This window comes from Rhinoderma darwinii, chromosome 9 (genome assembly GCF_050947455.1).
Source record: "Rhinoderma darwinii isolate aRhiDar2 chromosome 9, aRhiDar2.hap1, whole genome shotgun sequence".
Taxonomy (NCBI): Eukaryota; Metazoa; Chordata; class Amphibia; order Anura; family Rhinodermatidae; genus Rhinoderma; species Rhinoderma darwinii.
In genome coordinates, this window is record NC_134695.1 from 57,999,846 (window position 1) to 58,022,979 (window position 23,134).

The window sequence follows — 23,134 nt, forward strand, 5'->3', positions numbered from 1 at the left end:
AGATATAAATCGTAATTATATGCGCTGACTAAATGAATGGAGAGAAGGGCATGACGCTGATTGGTCACTGATTGGTCAGCGTCATGTCATGCACTCCTCTGTACAACGCCCAGTTGGTCTAAAGTAAAAACACCCCCAATTGGGCATTAAGAAAGTAATTAGAATAAAGCTAAAATCGCTCCTAATGTGGTAAAAAGAGATCGTTTTTATAAATAAAAACCACTGCTGTCATCTACATTATAGCGCCCATCGCCTTACGTAGGAGATAGGGCACTTATAATGTGGTGACAGTCTCTTTAAAGAGACTCTGTCACCAGATTATAAGTGCTCTATCTCCTACATAATCTGATTGGCGCAGTAATGTAGAGAACAGTGTTTTTTTATTTTGAAAAACGATAATTTTTGAGCAAGTTATGAGCAATTTTAGATTTATGCCAATTAGTTTCTTAATAGACAACTGGGCGTGTTTTTACTTTTTACCAACTGGGTGTTGTACAGAGGAGTGTATGACGCTGACCAATCAGTGACTAATCAGTGTCATACACTTCTCATTGTTCCAGCCCATTGTGATTGTGCAGTGAAAGAATCCGAGCTAGAACAATGAAGTGTAGGACTGATTGGTCGCCGATTGGTCACCGATTGGTCAGCCTCATACACTCCTCTGTACAACGCCCACTTGGTCAAAAGTAAAAACACGCCCAGTTGTGGATTAAGAAACTAATTAGCATAAATCTAAAATTGCTCATAACTTGCTCAAAAATGATCATTTTTCAAAGTAAAAACCACTGCTGTTCTCTACATTCCAGCGCCGATCAGATTATGTAGGAGATAGGGCACTTATAATCTGGTGACAGAGCCACTTTAAGTTCAGAAGCTATACATGGCATGATTTTCTACACAAAAGACTATTTCAATACAGAAAGAAATGAAAGGAAAAAACTGCCAACATTTTTAGTAATCTGCAAATTATGAAAAATAGCAACACCTTACGATAGAAGATGAAAAAGTACAAAATGATACACTTTGGAATATGAAAAAACCTCATATGGCCGGGCCTATATTTTGAAACACAAAATGTACTTTGATGAGAAAAATGAAAAACATGACCAAAACTTTTCCACTGATGAGGTTACAAAACCCTTTCAGAGGAGAACAGGAGAAATAAACAAGAATGGCTGGAATCCAACAAACCTCATTTTCTTCAGTGCTCGCGATTCCATTATCCAAAATATTATCGCTGAAACAAAAAGGGAGAAATAAAAAAATGGAAATTCAAATGACAATATCATTTTCCTAGCGGACGTCCAGGCGGCTTCCCGTTCCCCTCCTCCGCATAGAATTACAGCTGAAGAAATTGCAGGCAAGGAAATGCTGGTTATACTGCAATTGTATCTGTATATTTTATACAAGTCCTACACAAATAAATGTGAAATATTTCCAGTGAAGTATGAATTCTGTTAGAAAAACACAGGTAACCGATCAGGTATGATCCCGGGATACAGTATAAGGCATCACGCACACGGCAGAAATGAACATGGAGCCTGTACAGAGGCACATGGAGTCCCTGCAGCTCCATACTACTGTATTTCGGAGATATTCTCTCCTAGAAACGATGAATCTAGAGAAGAATATCTCCATTATACGGCATCCTATGGGAAAAAATACAATTTGTCTGATTCATACAGGATTCCACAGTAAAAACGGCTTGAAATCAGGGCGATACGGAAGTACAGTATAACCCCATAGACTTCTATAGGTGCGATATTACGGTTCCGTACAGCTCGGAGGTAGTGTGCGTGAGCAGAAAGACTAAGGCTCCACAGCATTACCACAACGTGCTGCAATTTTAATGTTTTTCTATGGGATAAAGAGTCAAACAACCTTGCAAAAACGTGTGATGTTTGACATGGGAGCCCCAGTGAATCGAAACTGTTCCTATCAGGAGTGTTACGATCATGTACACGCAAAGAATACGACTAGTTTGTGACTTGCACACTACATTTATTTTTCACGTTTTTTCTTATTGATATATTTGTATGAAAAACTCATGAACGTGTAGATGCACATGCTACACAATGTGTTCCTATGGACTGCCGCTGGCCATACACAGGATCGGCAGGTCGTAATGCAACATACCTGATCCTTCTGTCCCCTAGACAATAGGGACAGTCAGGCTGCCCTCTACACATTAGATATTCAGCAGGTTCGGTCAACTTTTATCTATTGTTTATAACCCACTCGATAGCTCGGATACACTACAGGGCGCTTTTATTTTGGGGGGGGGGGGGGAATCACAGGTATCTCAGCTCAGAGACCCATCAATGTCATTAACATCTTTATGACATGTCAGGAGATACCGTGTGCTGGATTCTCCTTTAACATAGAATAGTAGGATTACCTTTCGGGAAAAGATGCTAGATCAATCTTTGTAGTGTCTGTAAATCGAAAAAAGTTGGTATCAGATGTTTTCCTCCACAAGCAATACAAATCACAGTGAGAGAGTACAGGGTAGAGTCAAAGAAAAACATTGGATTACACCCGATATAAAACGCAAATCGAACAATATACAGTGAAGTTCCTTTTATCCGGCATCCGATAATCTGTAAAGTCTGATAATCTACATGTAATAGAAATGTATAATTTCAAGGCCAGGAGCAGGAGACTGAACAGAGGGAAACAACTAGGATTTAAAAAAAAACAAAAAAAAAAAAACAGTAACAGAGGAATATAAAAAAAGTTTCTCTACCCTTACAAGTAGGTTTCCTATATACCTTAGGCCCCATGCACACGGTCGTAATTTTGATCCGCAATTATGGACATAATTGCGGATCAAAGTACGGACCCATTCATTTCTATTGCCCAGGGACATCTTTACAGGAAGATATCCGGGCTGTAGAAATGACCCGCAAAAAATAGGACATGTCCCATTTTTTGATTTTAGGGACGGTGCTCCCATACTTTATAATGGAAGCACTGCCCGCAACGGACGACTGTCTGCAGCTGGCCATGCCCATAATCACCGGCTGTGACTACGTGCATGGCCGAGTGCAGGGGGCCTAACTATGTACATCCAATAATCGAAAATACCCCATTGATTCCAGATTAAAAGAAGCTTTACTGTGCAGTCTTTTACTTTATATACAAAAGCAGTGGAATGGTTTGTGCATCAGGTAAAAGCAATTTTGAGTATTTAACTCCTTAACGCCGAAGGACGGATATATCCGTCCTCAGCAGCTGCTAGTTCGCGCAGGAGGACGGATATATCCGTCCTGTGATCGCGCGGGTACTGACAGCGTACCCATGCGATCAGCGGCAGGAGCACGGCTGTTATACTCAGCCTGGCTCCTGCTGCAACTGCCGGAATCGAAGCACGCTCCGATTCCGGCAGTTTAACCCATTAAATGCCGCTGTCAATAGTGACAGCGGCATCTAATGTGTTTGACAGAGGGAGGGAGCTCCCTCTGTCACCCGATCGGCGCCCCCGCAAACAAATCGGGGGTCGCCGTCGGGTTTCCATGACAGCCGGGGGTCTAACAAAGACCACCAGGTCTGTCTTCAGCATCTGCCTGTTAGGCGATGCCAGAGGCATGACCTAATAGGTTGCCTGTCAGTTTTACACTGACAGGCAATAATGCTTCGGTATACTAAGTATACCAAAGCATTATATATGCGATCAACAGATCGCATAGTGAAGTCCCCTGATGGGACTTAAAAAAAAAATGACAATCAGTTAAATAAAGTTTGTGAAAAAAAAAAAAAAAAAAATTACAGTCAAAGTCAAATAAAACTACTTTTTTGGCCAAAAAAGTGGTTTTATTTAGTAAAACTGTCAAAACAAATCACACATACACATATATGGTATCCCCGCGATCGTAACAACTTGACCAATAAAATGAACACATTAATTAAACCGCCGGATGAACGGCGTCCAAAGAAAACGCAAAAAACAACGGCAAAATTCTCTCTTTTCTCCCATTCCCCCCCAAAAAAATAAAATAAAAGTTAATCTATAAGTCCTATGTACCCCAAAATAGTACTAATGAAAACTACACATTGTCCCGCAAAAATCAAGCCCACATACGGCCACATTGACGGAAAAATAAAAACGTTACGGCTCTTGGAATGCGGCGATGCAAAAACAAGTAATTTTTTTCTAAAAGGGTTTTTATTGTGCAAACGTAGAAAAAACATATAAAACCTTTACATATTTGGTATCCCCATAATCGTGCCGACCCATAGAATAAAGTTAACATGTTATTTACGCTGCATAGTAAACGGCGTAAATTTATAACGTGAAAATTAATGCTGGAATAGCTGCTTATTTTCAATTCTCTCCTAAAATAAAGTTAATAAAAGTTAATCAATACATTATAAGCATCTAAAAATGGTACAATTACAAAATACAACTCGTCCCGCAAAAAACAAGCCCTTATACGGCTATGTCGACGGAATAAAAAAAAAGTTACGACTCATGGAATGCGACCGTGAAAAAACAAGAAATAATCCTTGGTCATTAACGTGCAAAATGGCCCGGTCATTAAGGGGTTAATGGAAGATTTTTAACATATAAAAGCGGATTCTTCATACGTACGGTACCTTCAGTGTTTGGTGGAGGGCTTGGACTAGTATTTGTTAAGGCTTTCTCCTCGGGTGCAGCGCTGTTCAGCTGACACAGAACAGCATCCACAATTGGCATCACCATTGCAGCTGTAGATGTATTACTCAACCACATGGACAACAGAGAGGTGCAGCTCATAAATCCCAGTAAAAGCCTAAAACACAAAGCAAGAAACCAGTACTTTATTAGAAGAAAATACGCAGATACAGCCACAGAAAAAAATGGATTTTTATATAGTCAAAATGGGTTGCCCTGGTTAAAAAAATTAAAAAAAATATATATATATATATTTTCTTCCAGAATTAGCTCCACTCCTCTATGGGTTGTGTCTGGTATTGCAGCTCATTTCCATTAACGTGAATAGGAAGTAGAAGCAGATACAGCCCATAGACAAGAGTGGCAATGGTTCTGAAAAAAATAAATAAAAAAATAGATGACAATGAACAGGCCCTTTTGTCTAATCATGGACGAGAGCAAATTTTTCAAGCATTGGTCAATTTTATTTAAAATATACAAAATCATAGGTTTTGGGTTGCACCATTCCCTACACACCGGCTGTGCGCAAATTGACTGCAGTCTTTATTACAAGGTCATTATATATATATATATATATGTGCGAGAATACCGGACATCTATGGTCTGCAGCTTCTCCTTGGCAGAAGTAATAATCCACTAGAATTCTCTGTATAACACGGGGACAGGACATGACAGCTTTTTACTGCAGTGAGACCTGCGGCGCTGTGTTCTGACATTAATTGGTAAGCTACGACTATGTGGTAAGAAATGCTGCTCCTGCACTTGAGCGATGAAACAGCCCGGAGGCCTACAACAAATGCTAGTCACTGCATCCCCTGTCTGGAGTCCAGAGCGGAGCACAATGTACACAGCATCAATATTTAATGCTGTATACATAGTGCGGAAAAACCAAGAGCTGCATACGCTATATACCGTAGATCATTACCTAGATAAACAGATAGGGGGCTCTAGCCATTTCATATACCACGTTCATTAACATCTGAACGGCTTGTCAAACTATATTATGGATCACTGAAAAATGTCGCTCTGATTGAACAATAAAGTACAAAATACAGAAGTAGGAAAGGTTAAGGCTCTGTCCACACTAGCGTCACAGATTCGATTTATAACGGAGTCACGACAGCTATGCCGGATCCTTTTTCTAACAGATACCAGAAAATCCTGAAAAACCCGGTTGACTTTAAGGGTATGTTCACACGCGGAGTCAAAAAGGTCTGAAAATACGGAGCTGTTTTCAAGGGAAAACAGCTCCTGATTTTCAGAAGTTTTTTTAAGCCACTCGCGATTTTCACAACGTTTTTTACGGCCTTTTTTTAAGCGGTTTTCAATAGAGTCTATGAAAAACGTCTCCAAAAACGTCCCAAGAAGTGACCTGCACTTCTTTTTCGCGGCCGTTTTGAAAAATACAGCCCATTGGAACAGAATGCCCTTTTCCCATCGCAATCAATGGGCAGATGTTTGGAGGCACTCTGCTTCCGATTTTTCGGCCCGAAAAATGGCCGAAAATAGCCCGTGTGAACATACCCTAATAGGGTCCATCAGTTTACTATGATCTTTACTTTATCTGCCATATCTACAGTTAAGAGGATAGCCCAAAACATTTACAGAAGCGTCAATCATATTAGCAGCTCTTTTTATAATCCGTGGACTGTAGGTTTAGTACATCTTGAAGAAAAGCACCACAGATTGCTCAACCTCAGTTTAACACAAGATAAATAAAGATTCCCTGCGGGCAGCTCCTTATCAATACACTAGAACAGGGGTCAGCACCCCAACTGTTGTGAAACTACAACTCCCAGCATGCTGGGAGTTGTAGTTTCGCAACAGCTAGAGTGCGGGGTGTTGCTGACCCCTGCACTAGAAGCTATTCTGTTGTGTGCAAGCAGCGACCATAAACCGTAAGGTTCTCACATCTGGAACAGGACATCATTCTGTAACAGGACACCGGCCTAGATGACGCCTTTTTATGAGTTAAGTCACTTTTTCCTGGTTATTGGTAAAAACCCACGCGAGGCCCCTCTCCTATCGCTACAGAAAGGGCCATAAACTTTTTGCATGGATTTTTAAAAGCTTTTAATTTTCCTCTCTCTTGTGAAATCATTAAATGCCCATTGCAGAAAAATGCTTTCTAATTCTTTAATCAAAGAACAGAAGCTTTACTTCCGGTACAATGCTGCTTCGGCTTGCAAAAGGAAAAAAAAAAAAAATCTATATTTCTCCTTAGGTTTTGTGGATGCCAGCAACATTAAGTTTCGACTTTATCCCCTGTAAAAAAAACCTGATACCATCACAAGAAATTTAAAGGGATTACTAGGTTAGAAAAACAGATGGTTTTTTTTCCCCCAGAAACAGCGCCACTCTTGTCCACGGGCTGTGTCTGGTATTGCAGCTTAACCTCATTACATTTGCAAAAAAAAATTTATATTTTCGTACGTACAGTATACACAGCAGCCTGTCAATCACTGCCCTGAGGGACGAGAGGAGCCCTCTCCTCATTGACTCAAACTATGAGCGTTGTATACTTTTCGCCTCCTAGAATCCAAATGGCGCAGCATTATTTGTGCCCTTTTGGCTACTAGTAGTACGGATCTGTAGCGGTAATATGATGCCCTACTAAGCGGACCAATTTCTATTATTAAGTCTGAGCGCCAAATGCCTGCATCCACCACTAGAGGGAGCTTACTGCGTACAACATACATTGAACTATAAAATAAAAAACAGTATGCAATAAGCTGCCCCCAGTGGTGGCTGCAGGAAGCCATAAGGTTATCATTTAACTCTACGTCTATGCAGGGTATTTGGAGCTCTGTATCAGAAAAAGTAAAAAGCACTGACCGCAACAAAGACATATTAAGAAACGAATCAACACAGAATGCTGAACCTAAAAACAACATGGTGCTACAAGGTGTTCAGTCACTTTAAGGACAATTTACATAACGGTAAAAATCCTCTTCACAGCAGAAGAGGCTTTACAATGTTAATCAGACAGAGTTGTTATCAGATTTCCGTTACATTACTGGTTAGGTCCAGATAGTGGGTACAAGTAGAGGAGATATCACAAAATGTTTATTATCTTCTTTCCTTTACAGAAGTCAATGAGAAGAAAAATGTGTTTTACCGTCATAAAGCTAAAAGACACACATATATATACAAAAATAATTTTAAAAAAAAAGTTTCCTATCAGTTGCACTGCTGAGTCAAAGTATAAAAATCTATGAGACTTCGGGTATGTTCACACGATATCGACCATTACGGCTGAAATTACGGAGCAGTTTTCAGGAGAAAACAGCTCCTGCATTTCAGACGTAATTGCTCGTACTCGCGTTTTGCGAGGCGTCAATTACGGCCGTAATTTGGAGCTGTTCTTCATTGAAGTCAATGAAAAACGGCTCAAATTACGTCCCAAGAAGTGTCCTGCACTTCTTTGACGAGGCTCTTATTTTACGTGCAGTCTTTTGACAGCGACGCGTAAAATTACCAGTCGTCGGCACAGTACATCGGCAAACCCATTGAAATGAATGGGCAGATGTTTGCCGACGTATTTCAGCCGTGTTTTCAGGCGTAATTCGAGGCGTAAAACGCCTCGTTTACGCCTGAACATAGGTCGTGTGAACCCAGCCTTAGGGTATGTTCACATATAAACGGCCCGAAAAATCGGAAGCAGAACGCCTCCAAACATCTGCCCATTGATTTCAATGGGAAAAACAGTGTTCTGTTCCGACGGGCTGTTTTTTCAAAATGGCCGCGTAAAAAAAAAACGGCCGCGAAAAAGAAGCGCATGTCACTTCTGCCGTTTTCATAGACTATAGAAAAACAGCTCCAAAAACGGCCGTAAGAAACGCAGTGAAAATCGCGAGTGGCTTAAAAAACACCTGAAAATCAGGAGCAGCTTTCTCTTGAAAACAGCTCCGTATTCTCATACATTTTTGAGTTTGTGTGTGAACATACCCTTGAAGAGCTTGTCTAGTTTTGTTTGGAGATCAGAAAAATTTGCTACAACCCCCAGCGGTGGACATATTTCAATGTAGCGGCCATGACACCAGAGAAATTAATATCCATCCTTATCTATGTTGAGCTACAGAAATACACAAGCCACAGGGCCGGTCACTAGCAAACATGTCTGGCCCTCTACCCAATGCAGAGACTACAGCGCCCAGGGAAGAATCCCTACTGACTTACATTTGCTAAGTTAATAGAGGAGGGAACAGGTGAATGGCAATAGGACTGCAGAATTAGACTACACCCGGTTTGTCTGTTACCATGGAAACCTATAGGTCTGCCTAGGAACTGTAGACACAAGACGATAGATTTTTTTATTTTTTTTAAAGACTATTTGCAAGGTTGCTCCAATTTTCATTCTAGATGCACGAAAACAAGAAAATTGGATGTGAAGATTTACCTTCCCTTTAACCCTTTCACTGCCAGGTAATATATGCAACATCATGATTTTAAATGCTCGCCACAACTAGACTAAGAGCCAGAACTTAGATCACAGAATCATTTTAAAGCCCAGAATCGTAGCTTTCAAATAATACTAAGCTCTTTTTTCAAGAGGAGTTGTGCGTTTTCTTAAGGTCAGACTTCTAGCCACAAACATAAGTTGTATGCATTCTTTACAAAACATTACACTTTGATGCACACTATCAGTATAAAGCACTGGGTGGCATTTTCACAATGTCTTGTCTATATGGGAATGGATGTACAATTTTTTTTTTTCATTTTATTAATCTGGTTTTATTTCTGTATGTATAAAACGTGAAAAGTTTAACAGCTCTAACTGTAAAGAACCCTTTCCTATATTGAGGTCTGAAACGCAATGAATGTCCTCTGGTCTGTGAAGTTCTTAGAAATAATAAATGATATGCTAGTTGTTTGTATTAACCACACACAAACTTATACATGTTAATAAGATCACCTCTAAGGGTATGTGCACACACACTAATTACGTCCGTAATTGACGGACGTATTTCGGCCGCAAGTCCCGGACCGAACACAGTGCAGGGAGCCGGGCTCCTAGCATCATACTTATGTACGATGCTAGGAGTCCCTGCCTCGCTGCAGGACAACTGTCCCGTACTGTAATCATATTTTCAGTACGGGACAGTTGTCTTGCAGCGAGGCAGGGACTCCTAGCATCGTACATAACTATGATGCTAGGAGCCCGGCTCCCTGCACTGTGTTCGGTCCGGGACTTGCGGCCGAAATACGTCCGTCAATTACGGACGTAATTAGTGTGTGTGCACATAGCCTAAGGCGTCTAGTTTTCCAATCTAAAAAAAATCCTAATTATCCTAGCCTCTCACTAGAAGAGACCTCCCATTTAATAATCTAGTCGCCCGCCTTTGAACCCTCCCCAGCTCTCCTACATCCTTTTTACAATGTGGAGCCCAAAACTGAATCCCATATTCAAGATGTGGCCTCACAAGGGATTTATAGATTTGAATCACAGGTTTTTATCTCTCTTTTTATACACCCTAAAATCATATTTGCTTTTGCAGCTGCTGCCTGACATGGAGTACTGCTGCTTAGCATATTTGTAACCAGAATAACCAGTTCCTTCTCTTTTTCTGTTATCTCTAGTTTTATTCTATTTAATGTATATGCATTAATACTTTTACTGTGACCTAAGTGCATTAATTTACATCAACATTAAAATTCATCTGCCATGTTTTTGTCCCTGCTGCCAGATTATCTAGGTCTTTCTCTAATATTTTACAATCAAGTGGAGTTTCAAGTATTCTACAAAGATGTTTTGTCTGCAAAAACGTATACTTTCCCATCAATCCCATCCACAAGGTCATTAATAAAGATATTAAAAATAATTGGGCCTAACAGAGATCCTTGCGGTAACCCAATGCTGACTATAGTACATTTTGAGTAAGTTTCATAATAAACATTGGACTCCTTCTAAAACAAGACTTTCGTTTTTCTGCTTATGGCATAAGAGGTGGGATACTATTTTTGTCCTGAGCTTTTATACACAAGTGTTGCTAGTACTCAGGATCCATGGGGAGCACAGCCCCAGTGTGCGGAGGTTAATTGTCAACTAGATATTGACATGTCAGAGCAAGCAGAGAGCACTTAAGCTACAGGAAAATGACAGGGCATTACCAGCCAGGCTGGCTTCCCACAGACAAGACCATCCAAAGTGCTATTCTTTTGTGCAAATTCCACTTTTGGATTGAGGATGCCAGACAGACAACACCAAACAGCAGCAAGTGGATGTCTTTGAAGTATTCAGATGCCACCTGCAAAAAAACAAAACAGAGAAGATGATTATATATCCTATAATAAGCAAACACAAATCAAAATATAAAAAATTCTGAAAAGTAATCTGCTTTAAAGAGGCTCTGTCACCACATTATAAGTGCCGTATCCCCTACATAAGGAGATCGGCGCTATAATGTAGGCGACAGCAGTGCTTTTTATTTAATAAAACGATCTGTTTTCACCACTTTATTAGCGATTTTAGATTTATGCTAATGAGTTGCTTAATTTACTTTAGACCAAGTGGGCGTTGTACAGGGTCGTGTATGACGCTGACCAATCAGCGTCATACACTTCTCTCCATTCATTTAGGCAGCGCATAGGGATCCTTTTAGATCACTATGCGCTGTCTTAAGCTGGATTCACACGACCATGTTACGTCCGTAATGGACGGAACGTATTTCGGCCGGAAGTCCCGGACCGAACACAGTGCAGGGAGCCGGGCTCCTAGCATCATAGTTATGTACGATGCTAGGAGTCCCTGCCTCGCCTCAGGACAACTGTCCCGTACTGAAAACATGATTACAGTACGGGACAGTTGTCCTGCAGCGAGGCAGGGACTCCTAGCATCGTACATAACTATGATGCTAGGAGCCCGGCTCCCTGCACTGTGTTCGGTCCGGGACTTCCGGCCGAAATACGTTCCGTCCATTACGGACGTAACATGGTCGTGTGAATCCAGCCTTATACTAACACATTAACAATACTGAAGTGTTTAGACAGTGAATAGACATTCCACGGGATGTCTATTCACAATCTGTGCACTTCGTTACTGTTTTTGTGGTAGTTACAGCAGAGCAAGTGTAATCTCGCTGTAACCTGTCATTTACCGCGTAATCTCGCGGGATTACGCTTCCTCTGCTGTAACTGCCACAGACAGAGTAACGAAGTGCAGAGATTGTGAATAGACATCCCGTGGAATGTCTATTCACTGTCTAAACACTTCAGTATTGTTAATGTGTTAGTATAAGACAGCACATAAGGATCTAAAAGGATCCCTATGCGCTGCCTAAATGAATGGAGAGGAGTGCATGATGCTAATTGGTCACTGATTGGTCAGCGTCATACACTCCTCTGTACAACGCCCACTTGGTCTAAAGTAAAAACACGCCCACTTGGGCATTAAGCAACTCATTAGCATAAATCTAAAATCGCTAATAAAGTGGTGAAAACAGATCGTTTTAGTAAATAAAAAGCACTGCTGTCATCTACATTATAGCGCCGATCTCCTTATATAGGAGATAGGACACTTATAATGTGGTGACAGAGTCTCTTTAAGTGTTTCTCAAGACAAGGACCCCTAACACAAATAAATTACATGAAAGAACCCCCAAGGTTATGGATCATACAACATGAGGACAGTGCAAGTGCCCCCTAGAGACATGTTGTGTACCCTTTGGGGTACCATAGATTGATAACAGTCTCTAAAAGTCTAGTACTCCATAGACAACTAGACAATGTTCACCCTTGAGTATGGTTTAATTTGTTTTTAACCTCTATAGGTCCAAAATACTGTGCGGATTAATTTCTTAAAATGGCTCATTATTGGTGAAAGTTTCATTTGTCTTTATACAGAGCTTCAAATTCTCTGAATAGACAGAGTTAAAAGATAACATGCGGACGGCCCACAGCCACCACTAGAGGGAGCTTACTGTATACTGTGTTATTATGGAGTACAATGTATAAACTGTATGCAGTAAGCTCCCCCTTGCAGTGTCCGCAAGCAGCCAGATAATTATTTGGAGAGGATTTGGAGCCCTGTATCAGAAAAACTGTGCTCTGGTGGCTATATAGATATAATAGGTAATATAGCACAGCAGAACATTATGGAAGTTTGGTCATATGTATTTTAGGAAGTTTAGTTTTTATAGATGGAACCATACTAATCTAATGCGGAGAGAAAAAGAAAAGAAAAAACTCAAAATGCAGAGCATTGCATGCATGGCTTTTTAGAAACTCAGCTAAGCGGTTAGACGTATGTCGGTCAACAAATTTGTTGACTGGTTCCAGTAGTAGCCAGCAGAATTGTGAATGCCTTTTTTCAAAATTGTGGCAAAAAAAAAACGGACTATGACCACAACACGTGAAACCTCAGGCTGTCTTCACACGTTTCGGTCATATCACAGTTTTTGACAAGTTTCATAAAATTGCAGAAAAAAATGCTACAATAGGACGACAATGTCTGAACACAGTCTAAGACATGCTGTGTCTCAAGATTAGTAATGTAAGAGATTTGCTAAATGATTTAACTCTATATGAAGTTTATATTTACATATGAAAGTCAGGAGAACATCAGGTAATGCTAGCGTCCAGGATAAGGCTGGGTTTCAACAGGGCGTGTTTAGGCTGGGTTCACACGACCTATTTTCAGACGTAAACGAGGCGTATTATGCCTCGTTTTACGTCTGAAAATAGTGCTACAATACGTCAGCAAACATCTGCCCATTCATTTGAATGGGTTTGCCGACGTATTGTGCAGACGACCTGTAATTTACGCGTCGTCGTTTGACAGCTGTCAAATGACGACGCGTAAAATGACTGCCTCGTCAAAAGAAGTGCAGGACACTTATATACATTATATGCAGGACACTTCTTTGGATGTTTTTGGAGCAGTTTTCTCATAGACTCCAATGAAAACAGCTCCAAAAACGGACGTAAAAAACGCAGCGAAAAAGCCGCGAAAAACGTCTGAAAATCAGGGGCTGTTTTCCCTTGAAAACAACTCCGTATTTTCAAACGTTTTTGGTCACTACGTGTGCACATACCCTTATTGTGTTTTTTTTCAGCCTCTTTGTTGAAGTCTTACATGCTTCTTAATTTCTTTGAAAAGCGAATTCTATAAACCGCACATGATTTGCCACGATTTTGTGATGCGTTTCTGCGGCCCCTACGGTTATTAGAGGCGAAGCACATTGAAACCATGCGTTTCACCAGCATTAGCCGCAGGCAGAGAAAAAAAAACAGCATCGCAAAAATCGCAACATACCGCATGTGGTTTTTAGAATGCATTTTTCAAAGCAGTTAAAAACACATAAAAACTCAAAACAAAACTGCAATAAAAATGTTACTAACCTCACTTGATTTCATGATACCAAATAGTGGAAACAAAAATGCAGGAACCAGCGCCGCGGCACCCAGAGGAATGGCCTCCGAAATCCAGTAAGTAGCTGTGATCAGTAACACATAAGCACATGATGCTTCCTGAAATACACAGAAAACATGGTTATAATAGAAGAACGACTACTTATTGTAGGTCTATTCACTTGGTGTGGTCAAATAGTGGGAAAAAAAAATAAAAAAAAAAAAAAATCGCATTTGCTGGTAATTGCGGCAAGAAACCGTCATTTCACTGCATTGTGGGAATTCGGAAGTAATCCGAACTATAATTACCAGTTTATAATACATCAGCGTTAAAGGATTATAATTAAAATTGGTTGACATCTGTACATTAATTGTAATATTCGGCTCTGTTCACATCTGCATCGCGGTTTCAGTTTATAATGGAAACTACAATGCAGCGGCAGATCTGTCGTATGACGGATACCACCGGAGCCAGACAGATTCCATGGACTTATAATGGGGTCCATTGTGTTTTGTTGTGGAGTCTGTAATATTAAGGTGATTCCCATCAAATCTGACGGACTCTGCGACGGAGCCGCTAACACAGATGTGAACAAAGCCTTCTAAATGTCCGCCTTTATGTATGTATGGCAGGGATTGTTTGGGAGTGGTTTTGAAAATTGTGAAAGTGAATGGAGATGGGTAGCAATACCAGACACAGCCCATGGACAAGAGTGGCGCTGTTTCAAGGAAAACAAAAATACCGTTTTCTAATCTCAGACAACTCTAGCATGTGAGCGACACGCATTCAAGTGACAGACTACGACATGGACTGTTCTCCACAATGTCCTGTTTGTTGTAGCTTTATTAATAGTGTGTTCATGATCTCACGGATGTTATTTAGCCCTTTATTTTCCCCCCTCTTATTTACAAAATTTGTGGTCATTCAAGACAGGGCCAGCTCCAGGTTTATGTGGGCCCTTGGGCGACACAGACTTAGTAGGCCCCTTTGCAGGGGAACACACAGCGGCAGTAAAATGGCAGAAAACGTCACTTTGTGCACCCATATAGATGTTAGGCCCCCAGTTTGTACCTCCATAAATTTAGTGCCCTCTGTAGTAAGTGCCACACAGCCCCCTCCCAGGTAGTGCCATACAGTCCGCCTCCCAGGTAGCGCCAGACGGGACCCCGCCTCCCAGGTAGCGCCAGACGGGACCCCACCTACCAGGTAGCGCCACACGGGCCCCCACCTACCAGGTAGCGCCACACGGGCCCCCACCTACCAGGCAGCGCCACACAGCCTCCCTCCCTGTAGGTAGCGCCTTTGGGGTTCCCTCTAGGAGCTCTGGCTGGGGATTCCGCTTCAGGAGAAAGCCCTGACGTCACTGTCCATATATCCACAGTGTTGTCAGGGACAACTCCAGAGCCATAGTCCCCGGTAGAGCACTACTAACACTCTGCCTGGGACTCCTGACATCACTGTACATATATGGATAGTGATGTCTGGAGCAGAGCTGAAGTCCCAGGCAGAGCGCTAGTAAAGGCTCTGCACCGGAACTCTGGCTCTGGGGAAGCCCTCGACATCACTGTCCATATACGGCTAGTGAGGTCAGGGGCAACCCCAGAGCCAAAGTCCCAGGCAGAGTGCTACTAGCACTCTGCCTGGGACACTGCTCTGCTCCTGACAACACTGTCCATATACAGACAGTGATGTCAGGGGCTTCCCCAGAGACGTAGTCCCGGAGCAGAGCTGCAAGACCAGGATGGTACGGATACCACGGGAAACAGGATACAGGTACGGGGAACACTGGGAAACTGGAAGACACTTAGTCTGTCTTGCAAATGGTGTTTTAAGGGAAACCACAACAATGCTCAGGCGAGGATAAGAAGGGCGGTGACCCTCTTATAGTCCAGGAATTCAGGAGTTGATGATGATTATGATTTCCAGGTGCGCATGCTGGCCCTTTGAGCGGGCACGAGCGCACCCTCCAGGACACAGGCTCGATACCCGGAAGTGAGTGCCGGCGCCTCACAGAGGGACGACGCAGCATAGCAGCAGGGCGTCCATGGCCGCGGTCGTCGAGGGGTAAGTTCGAACGACAGACCGTGGCCATAGACGTTACACCCACCTCACTTTGAAGTACCCAAGTTGAACAGTTTTCCAGATCCATCCTCTTCAGTGTCCCAGATGTTATATCCAGAAAGAGCCACAGAGAAGAACATCTCCGGGACTGTTTGGATCTTTGTTTTCTTTGAAGACGTTTTACATCTTTCATCTGTGGTCTACTAGAAGATTGTTTGCATTGTATTTCTATGGCTCCTTGATCCTTTGTTGTATAAGTTTGTCTACTGCTTTGATGCCTTACCCAAGTGGTTTGTATTTCACATAGTCAGAATTTTGTTATGTATGTTTATTGGACTTAACTCCTTAAAGTGTAGCTAAACGTTCGACAAACTTCTGACATGTCATAGTGACATGTCAGAAGTTTGGATTGGTGGGGGTCCGAGCAGGGAGACCCCCACCAATTGCTATAACGAAGCAGCTGAAGCCCTCGTGTGAGCGCTCAGCTGCTTCATGTCTGTACGGCTTTTTCTGGAAAGCCGATGTGTCGGAGTACGGGCTCATAGGACTTTCTATTGAGTCCGTACACCGTTACATTTATTTCCGGAAATAGCCGAACAGACACGAAGCAGCTGAGTGCTCAAACGAGGGCTTCAGCTGCTTCGTTCTAGCGATTGGTGGGGGTCTCCGTGCTCGGACCCCCACCAATCCAAACTTCTGACATGTCACTATGACATGTCAGAAGTTTGTCGAACGTTTAGTTACACTTTAAGGGCTATGTACACCGGTGGAGGGCAATTTATTTATTTTTTAAATAGTTTCTATTAAAAATTACCTGACGGGAGCAGGATTTAGCACTAGAAACAGCTGCTCTGTATAGACAATACAAAGTAGCTGTATCTTAAAAAGTAAAACGAATCTTTAATAAAAACGTTGGCGTTAAAGGACAAGGAATTTTTTCATTTTACCTCACTGCACTCCGACAAACTAGAACAAACACTCATGCATACATACTTGCTTGCTTTTTTGCGGGACATGCATTGCACCATTTTGTGTACATAAACCTTAACGTTTAGCTTTTACACATTTGCCATTGTTTTGTTTTTTGCTATATTTTTTTTCATTATTTAGGGCCTGTTCACATCAGCGTTGCTTTCCGTTGAAGGGTTCCGTCGGAATCAATCGAGCTTTAGTCGACTGCGCTGTTGATTCCGCCAAAACAATGGAACCGTTTCACAACAATGGAACCGTTTCACAATGGTGACAATCAAGTTTCCATCACCATTGACATCAATGGTGATGCAAATCCGTTTTCCTTTCCGTTGAGGGGTTCCCGACAGAAAGCGCTGACGGAACCCCTCAACGGAAAGAAACGCTGATGTAAACACAGCCTTACCGCGCGGTATAATGTGTTAACGTTATTCTCTACGTCGTTACAATTGTGCGGTATACCAAATAAGTATCATTTTAGGTTTATTCCTTGATCAGAAAAAAATAATTGTTTATTCTTTATTTTGTCTGTTTCATTTAAATGTTTGTTTTTTTTACAAGTTTATTATGGTTTTTTTTGTCCCACTAGGGGACTTTAACTTATGATTTTTACTGTTAAGGAATAATGCATTGTAATACCTGAAAGACAGGTAGGCACCCATTAGGCCATGCCTAAGGCAAAGACGTAATAGGTATCTACATATGGCAGCCATGGGGGACTTTCCTAGGTTGGCTGTTGCTGTAGGAGGCTGGCTGTTAATATGTACACTTACAGCTCTGGTTCTAAACAGAAGGTTTTTAATGCCGGGAATGTATGGCGCATGGCGCAATGGGGTTAAAGAGGACCTGTCACCTCTCCTGACATCTCTATTTTAGTTAATACCTGGTTTCCCCATGAAATAGCAAGTCTGGAACATCTTTTCTCAGGACCCTGCGTTGTGCCGTTTTATTATTGCTCCTGGAAATATATGAATAACTGATTGTTACCATTCCCCTTGTCAATAGGGTATGTCCCTACTTAATCTAACACGCTCAGCTCTGATTGTATAGAGCGTCAGTGGGCGTAGAGGCACTCCACATGGCTAAGAGGGAACGGTGACCCCCAGTTGTCAATTAATACATTTCCAGGAGGAATAACAGAGGTATGAGTTTTAAAAACAGATGCTCCAGAATTGTTATTTCACCGGGTATACAAGAACTTACTAAAACAGATATGACAGGAGAGGTGACAGCTCCTTTAAAATCAGCCGTTTACTTGCTTTCATTTTCATGATTATTAGACTTCGGCCAATAAAAGACACAAAAACCAGGAAAAGTATGGTTGCCTTTGAACCGAGTTATTGCTATGACAAGTGCTTAGGGTGAAATGCATCAGCTAAGCTCATAGATTTTACTGTGCTGCTCATACAGATCAATGCTACTATTACCTGGAGTGCTGAATCTTTCCTTTTTTACATTAGCATTGAAGAACAAGAAGATATGTTTGTGGATGGCCAGGAAACCAGAGTATTCATCCTAAACTCAAGCAAACCCTCTAGAAGATGTACTGGACTGAAGATTTATTTTTTACGGATTGAAGAATACAATGGAGCTTGGAACAGTTGAAAATAAATATGGTAGTAGGACAATCGTCTACCAGATGGCAAACATGCCACTGAGAAGACTGAAGACCCAATGGAAGCTAGGACTCCTATATAGTCCAAACCGACAACATTGACAGCGCCACTCTTTTCTATAGGCCATGTCTGGTATTGCAGCTCAGACTCATTCACTTGATTAAGGCTAACCTGCAGTAGTGGCGTCGTTTCTGGAAGAAGCTCACCTTCTCTACTTTCATACTGACTACTAGGTGCACAACCATTGTATTTCTCTTTACGTTACTTTTTATGTACATTTACTAAAGAGAAAATAATCATAAATCAGATGATGGACATCTTCATAGTTCCAAATGACACTGCTCCGAGTCAGCCGTATGTGAAAAGAACTATTTTAGATCTAGAAGAATCTCTTACTAGACTCATTTGTCAAATCGAATGAATGATTCAGTGATGGCTGAAATCAAGCACCGACTTTAAGTCTCAACTGAGCAATGAGTAACCACCAGTGAGCAAACTTCCTGAAAGTCAGACCATGGCTTTCTAATGTTTTCCGCATGCTAATTTTAACACTGTTCCCCTCTGAGGCCTTCAATATACTTGTATGAACGTAGGCACTTCTGGTCTCTATGACCCCAGTGTTCACAGTTGCAGCTGAACAGACGTTTCATTGTATCCTGTGGAACACGTTACTGATGAATATAAGGTTTCTGCACAGACAAGATGATGGTATATGTGCAAGGATGAAATAAGCTTTACACATTGATCAGATATAGAAAAAAAAACAAGCAACATATACACACACACACACACACACACAAGAGAATAAAAAACACGAAGCCTATAACATTAAAGAAAGGTCTCAGCTTTGTCATCAATCTAATTTTGTGGGATAATCCAGTGCCCCACTGCTGGGAAACTCAGCCATCAGCTGAAATCTGTAAGAGGAACCAGACAGCAAGTGTTCCATTCCCCTGCAGCGCCACCACAGGAGAAATTAAGCATTACACTGTTCCGATTGAAGATACTGAACAGGAGAAATGGGAGGGGGAGGGGGAGGAGGAAGAAGGGTATCTCCTGTTTTATAATATAAATGTTGTGATAATTCAGAGAGTGACTGGTAGAACTCATAAGAAATGTGATCACTTGGAGAAATTATAGACTTTCTACTGAGTCCGTACACCGCTACATCGGCTTTCCGAGAAAAGCCGAACAGAAACTAAGCGGCTCACATGAGTGTTTCTGCCGCCTTCATTTTAGCGATTGGTGGGGGTCTCAGTGCTCGGACCCCAACCAATCAAAACTTCTGACGTGTCACTATGAACGTTTAGTTACCCTTTAGTTTGCACATTCTTTAAAATTTTTAAAAAGAACAAGGAAGGGCAGGTTCAAAAATGTTTCCACAATTAAAGTAGGTCATGTTATCTGTGGGCTCGTGACTAACCTATAAGAAACCGAAGTTACCTGTAGTTCCGCCTTTATGGGGGAGTACACGCTTAGGGTATGTTCACACGTAGTGTTTTCAGACGTTTTCTGACTGTAAACGTCTCGAAAAAAATCTGAAGCAGAACGCCATCTGCCCATTGATTTCAATGGGAAATACTGTTCCGACGGGGCGTTTTTTACGCCTCATTTTCCAAAACCGGCACATAAAAAGACGCCCGCGAAAAAGAAGTGCATGTCACTTCTTGGGACGGTTTTGGAGCAGTTTTTCATTGACTCTATAGAAAAACAGTTCCAAAAACGGCCGTAAAAACGCAGCAAAAAAACACAAGTTGTTAAAAAAACACCTGAAAAACAGGAGCTGTTTTCCCCTTGAAAACAGCTCCTTATTTTCAGACGTTTGAGTTGCTGTGTGCACATACCTTTAATGGCCACATCGGAGCTGTAGTATATCCTCATGCGGTTTTATTGCAAATCGTGACCACTTTCAGACTGATTGTTGATGTCCACGCGGTTTTGCAGGTAAATAGCACAGACAGTTGATTAACAATCAACTTGAAAACTGCACGTCGGAGTAGTTTGTGGCACCATTGATGTATAGTATGTATGTGTAATGCGCTGTTCACACTGGCTTCTGTTATATAGGATCCATGGCAGATACATTAGGATCCCTTTTTTATGCCCATTGACATATAATAGGTTCATAATATTCCCGTCAGGTAAACTTTTTTTTTTTACTGAATAGCACGCGCTATTCTGACCTTGACAAAACCATTCAAACCTGATGAAAATACATAACGAGTGTGAACAGAACCGAAGTATTTTTGTTGTTTTCTTTTATTTAGAGTTTTCAATAACAATATAAGATACAATGATGCAGATTTGTCACAGCGCAACAATGTGGCCACAGCGACATAGGAGGGAAACGGGACACAGGAGAACATTTGCTTTGTTTTGTACTACGAAATATCGGAAGAACTTGTGAAGCGTTTTGTAATATTTATCACATCCTCCTCGAGAACATTTTCGGGCGTTTTAGTTCAGGCCTGCAGAAAATGTAACCGTTCCATACAATATAAGATATACATTACCCCAAAACGTATGGAAAATGAGCGGCCGGCCAGTCTAGTGCGGGGACAAGATTCCTCCGAACATTTAGGAAAGGTGACAACTTGGTTGGTTTGCACTTCTCGGACCACCTCACTACTGACTTATATAGGGGTCTATAATGCCAATTTATGTGAAAAACATTAAAAAAATATTCTCTTTTAAGAAACTTTTTAGGCATAGAAATCGATACATTTTTTAGTATAAGGAGAATATACTTTCAACATACACCATCAGGACGACCCCTTTTCTAAATGCAGTTTCCACTGAAATATGTAGGTGACCCTGTAATAGAGTGCGCTGAAGCTGCTCCCCACTCCTGCTAATAAAGGGGTGACCCCGTTCTATGACGCCCACATGCCCTTACTTTGCATTCATAAATCACGCAACTGGATGACGACTACAACTTCGTGTTCCAACCCCTACCAGCCAAAAGATGGTCACCGACAATGTCGCAACGCTATTATTCAAACCCGATCTTGCCACTTACCAAAATCGCAGGTGAAGATTAATCCACGCAATCCCGGTGTGACCGAATAAAACGACGCTACTCTGAGCCATATATACAAAGGTCTCCACCGTTTTACTGACAACCATTTTTCATCTGTCAGTAAAAGGGGGCGGGGCCTTCAAATCTATCAAACTTTTCCAAACAGAAATAGCAGTGGCAAACCACAAACTGGCATTGTATAGGCGCTGCAGTTGGGCACCAGCTTGGGTAATTCACAGCATTTCCAGACTGGCATCCACCGGTCCTGATAATAACTCTCCCCCTACTGTATCACCCAGGCCTTCAGGAAATAACATCAAGCACCCTGAGAAACCATTGTTACAGAGATACACGGACTCGCAGGACTGACCCCCCAAGAGCGAACACTCTATTCTAACCACATTTCATAGACTGGACACCTCAGGAGCCGCATTTGTAATTCAGCATCCCCTCCCCCCACCACCATTGCAACTTTCATATACATTTCCATACATAACCCCCCTCCCCCCACCAGTAACCCAGGCTGGCAGCATCTTTACCTTGCTCTGTGCTACCAGTGGCAGGGGCAGGAGCAGAAGAGGCAGCACAAAAGTGATGACGATATCCCTCTGCTGCCAGAGCTGCTGCAATAGAGACATTGCCATGTGAAGACACAACAAGCCCGGGATCCAGATGGGCAAGGGATGCTGCAGAGGATGCAGGGCCGGGGCATGCATGCATCCAGGGGGGAGACACAGAGGAGTGAGGCCGGGGACTGTGCACAGGATGAGCCTCCCTGGCTGCAGCCTCTCACCTCAGCATGTCTGGACTCTGCATATCAAACACAAGGGGAAAAGAATGAGCCCGGCTGCAGACCCTCCCCCATGAATGGGCAGGCATTCAGCAATGAGGAGAGGGAGGCTGCTGCCTGCACACACACTGCCGGCTGTCTGACAATGGAGTCCGGTGCCACGTCACTGCCGGCAGGCACCCCCAGCAGCCGGGGGAGCACCCTATAAACCTGGGGAACCTTCCCTCCCTCTGAGGGCAGCATTGGTGAAATGCTGCATTGTGCTGCCCTCCTCCTCAGGCGGGAAATGCAGCAGTCACTGAGCTCTCAGCCTCTAATGTATTCACACTGGATGTGTCTGTCTCACTCCTCACAAGATGATTTTAGGGGGAATTCTTAAAGGGGATGTTCACCTTAGGTGGCCTCTGCCCATACAGCGTTCGAGCACACGATCGTCTTTGTGGTTTGTATTATGGTTTTGTTACGTGGGTGCCCAGGTTCACCCCACGGTTTCGCTTAGGCTCTGTTCACATCTGTGTTCGGGTTTTCCGTTGTTATGCTCCGAATAAACAAGAAACGGAAATGTCGCATGGCGTTAACCAATAGCGCACGACGGAACCCATCGGGGAAGATTTATCAAAGATGGGGAAGATTTATCAAAGATGGAAGAGTTTCCCATAGCAACCAATCAGGTTGT

General features: G+C 42.2%; 1 protein-coding gene across 1 annotated transcript in view; it reads right to left on the reverse strand.

The window, feature by feature from the left end:
* The window catches only part of LOC142660837 (solute carrier family 13 member 1-like), a 45,594-nt gene extending 22,810 nt beyond the window's left edge, over window positions 1-22,784 (reverse strand). Inside the window, exons 1-6 of the mRNA XM_075837765.1 lie at window positions 22,208-22,784; window positions 13,994-14,122; window positions 10,766-10,902; window positions 4,597-4,772; window positions 2,399-2,435; window positions 1,192-1,237 (exon numbers count right to left, since the gene is read on the reverse strand). Of these exons, the coding sequence (XP_075693880.1) occupies window positions 1,192-1,237; window positions 2,399-2,435; window positions 4,597-4,772; window positions 10,766-10,902; window positions 13,994-14,122; window positions 22,208-22,384 (702 nt within the window). The 5' untranslated portion in view covers window positions 22,385-22,784. The remainder of the gene's footprint in view (window positions 1-1,191; window positions 1,238-2,398; window positions 2,436-4,596; window positions 4,773-10,765; window positions 10,903-13,993; window positions 14,123-22,207) is intronic.
* Between the last annotated feature and the right edge of the window lie 350 nt (window positions 22,785-23,134).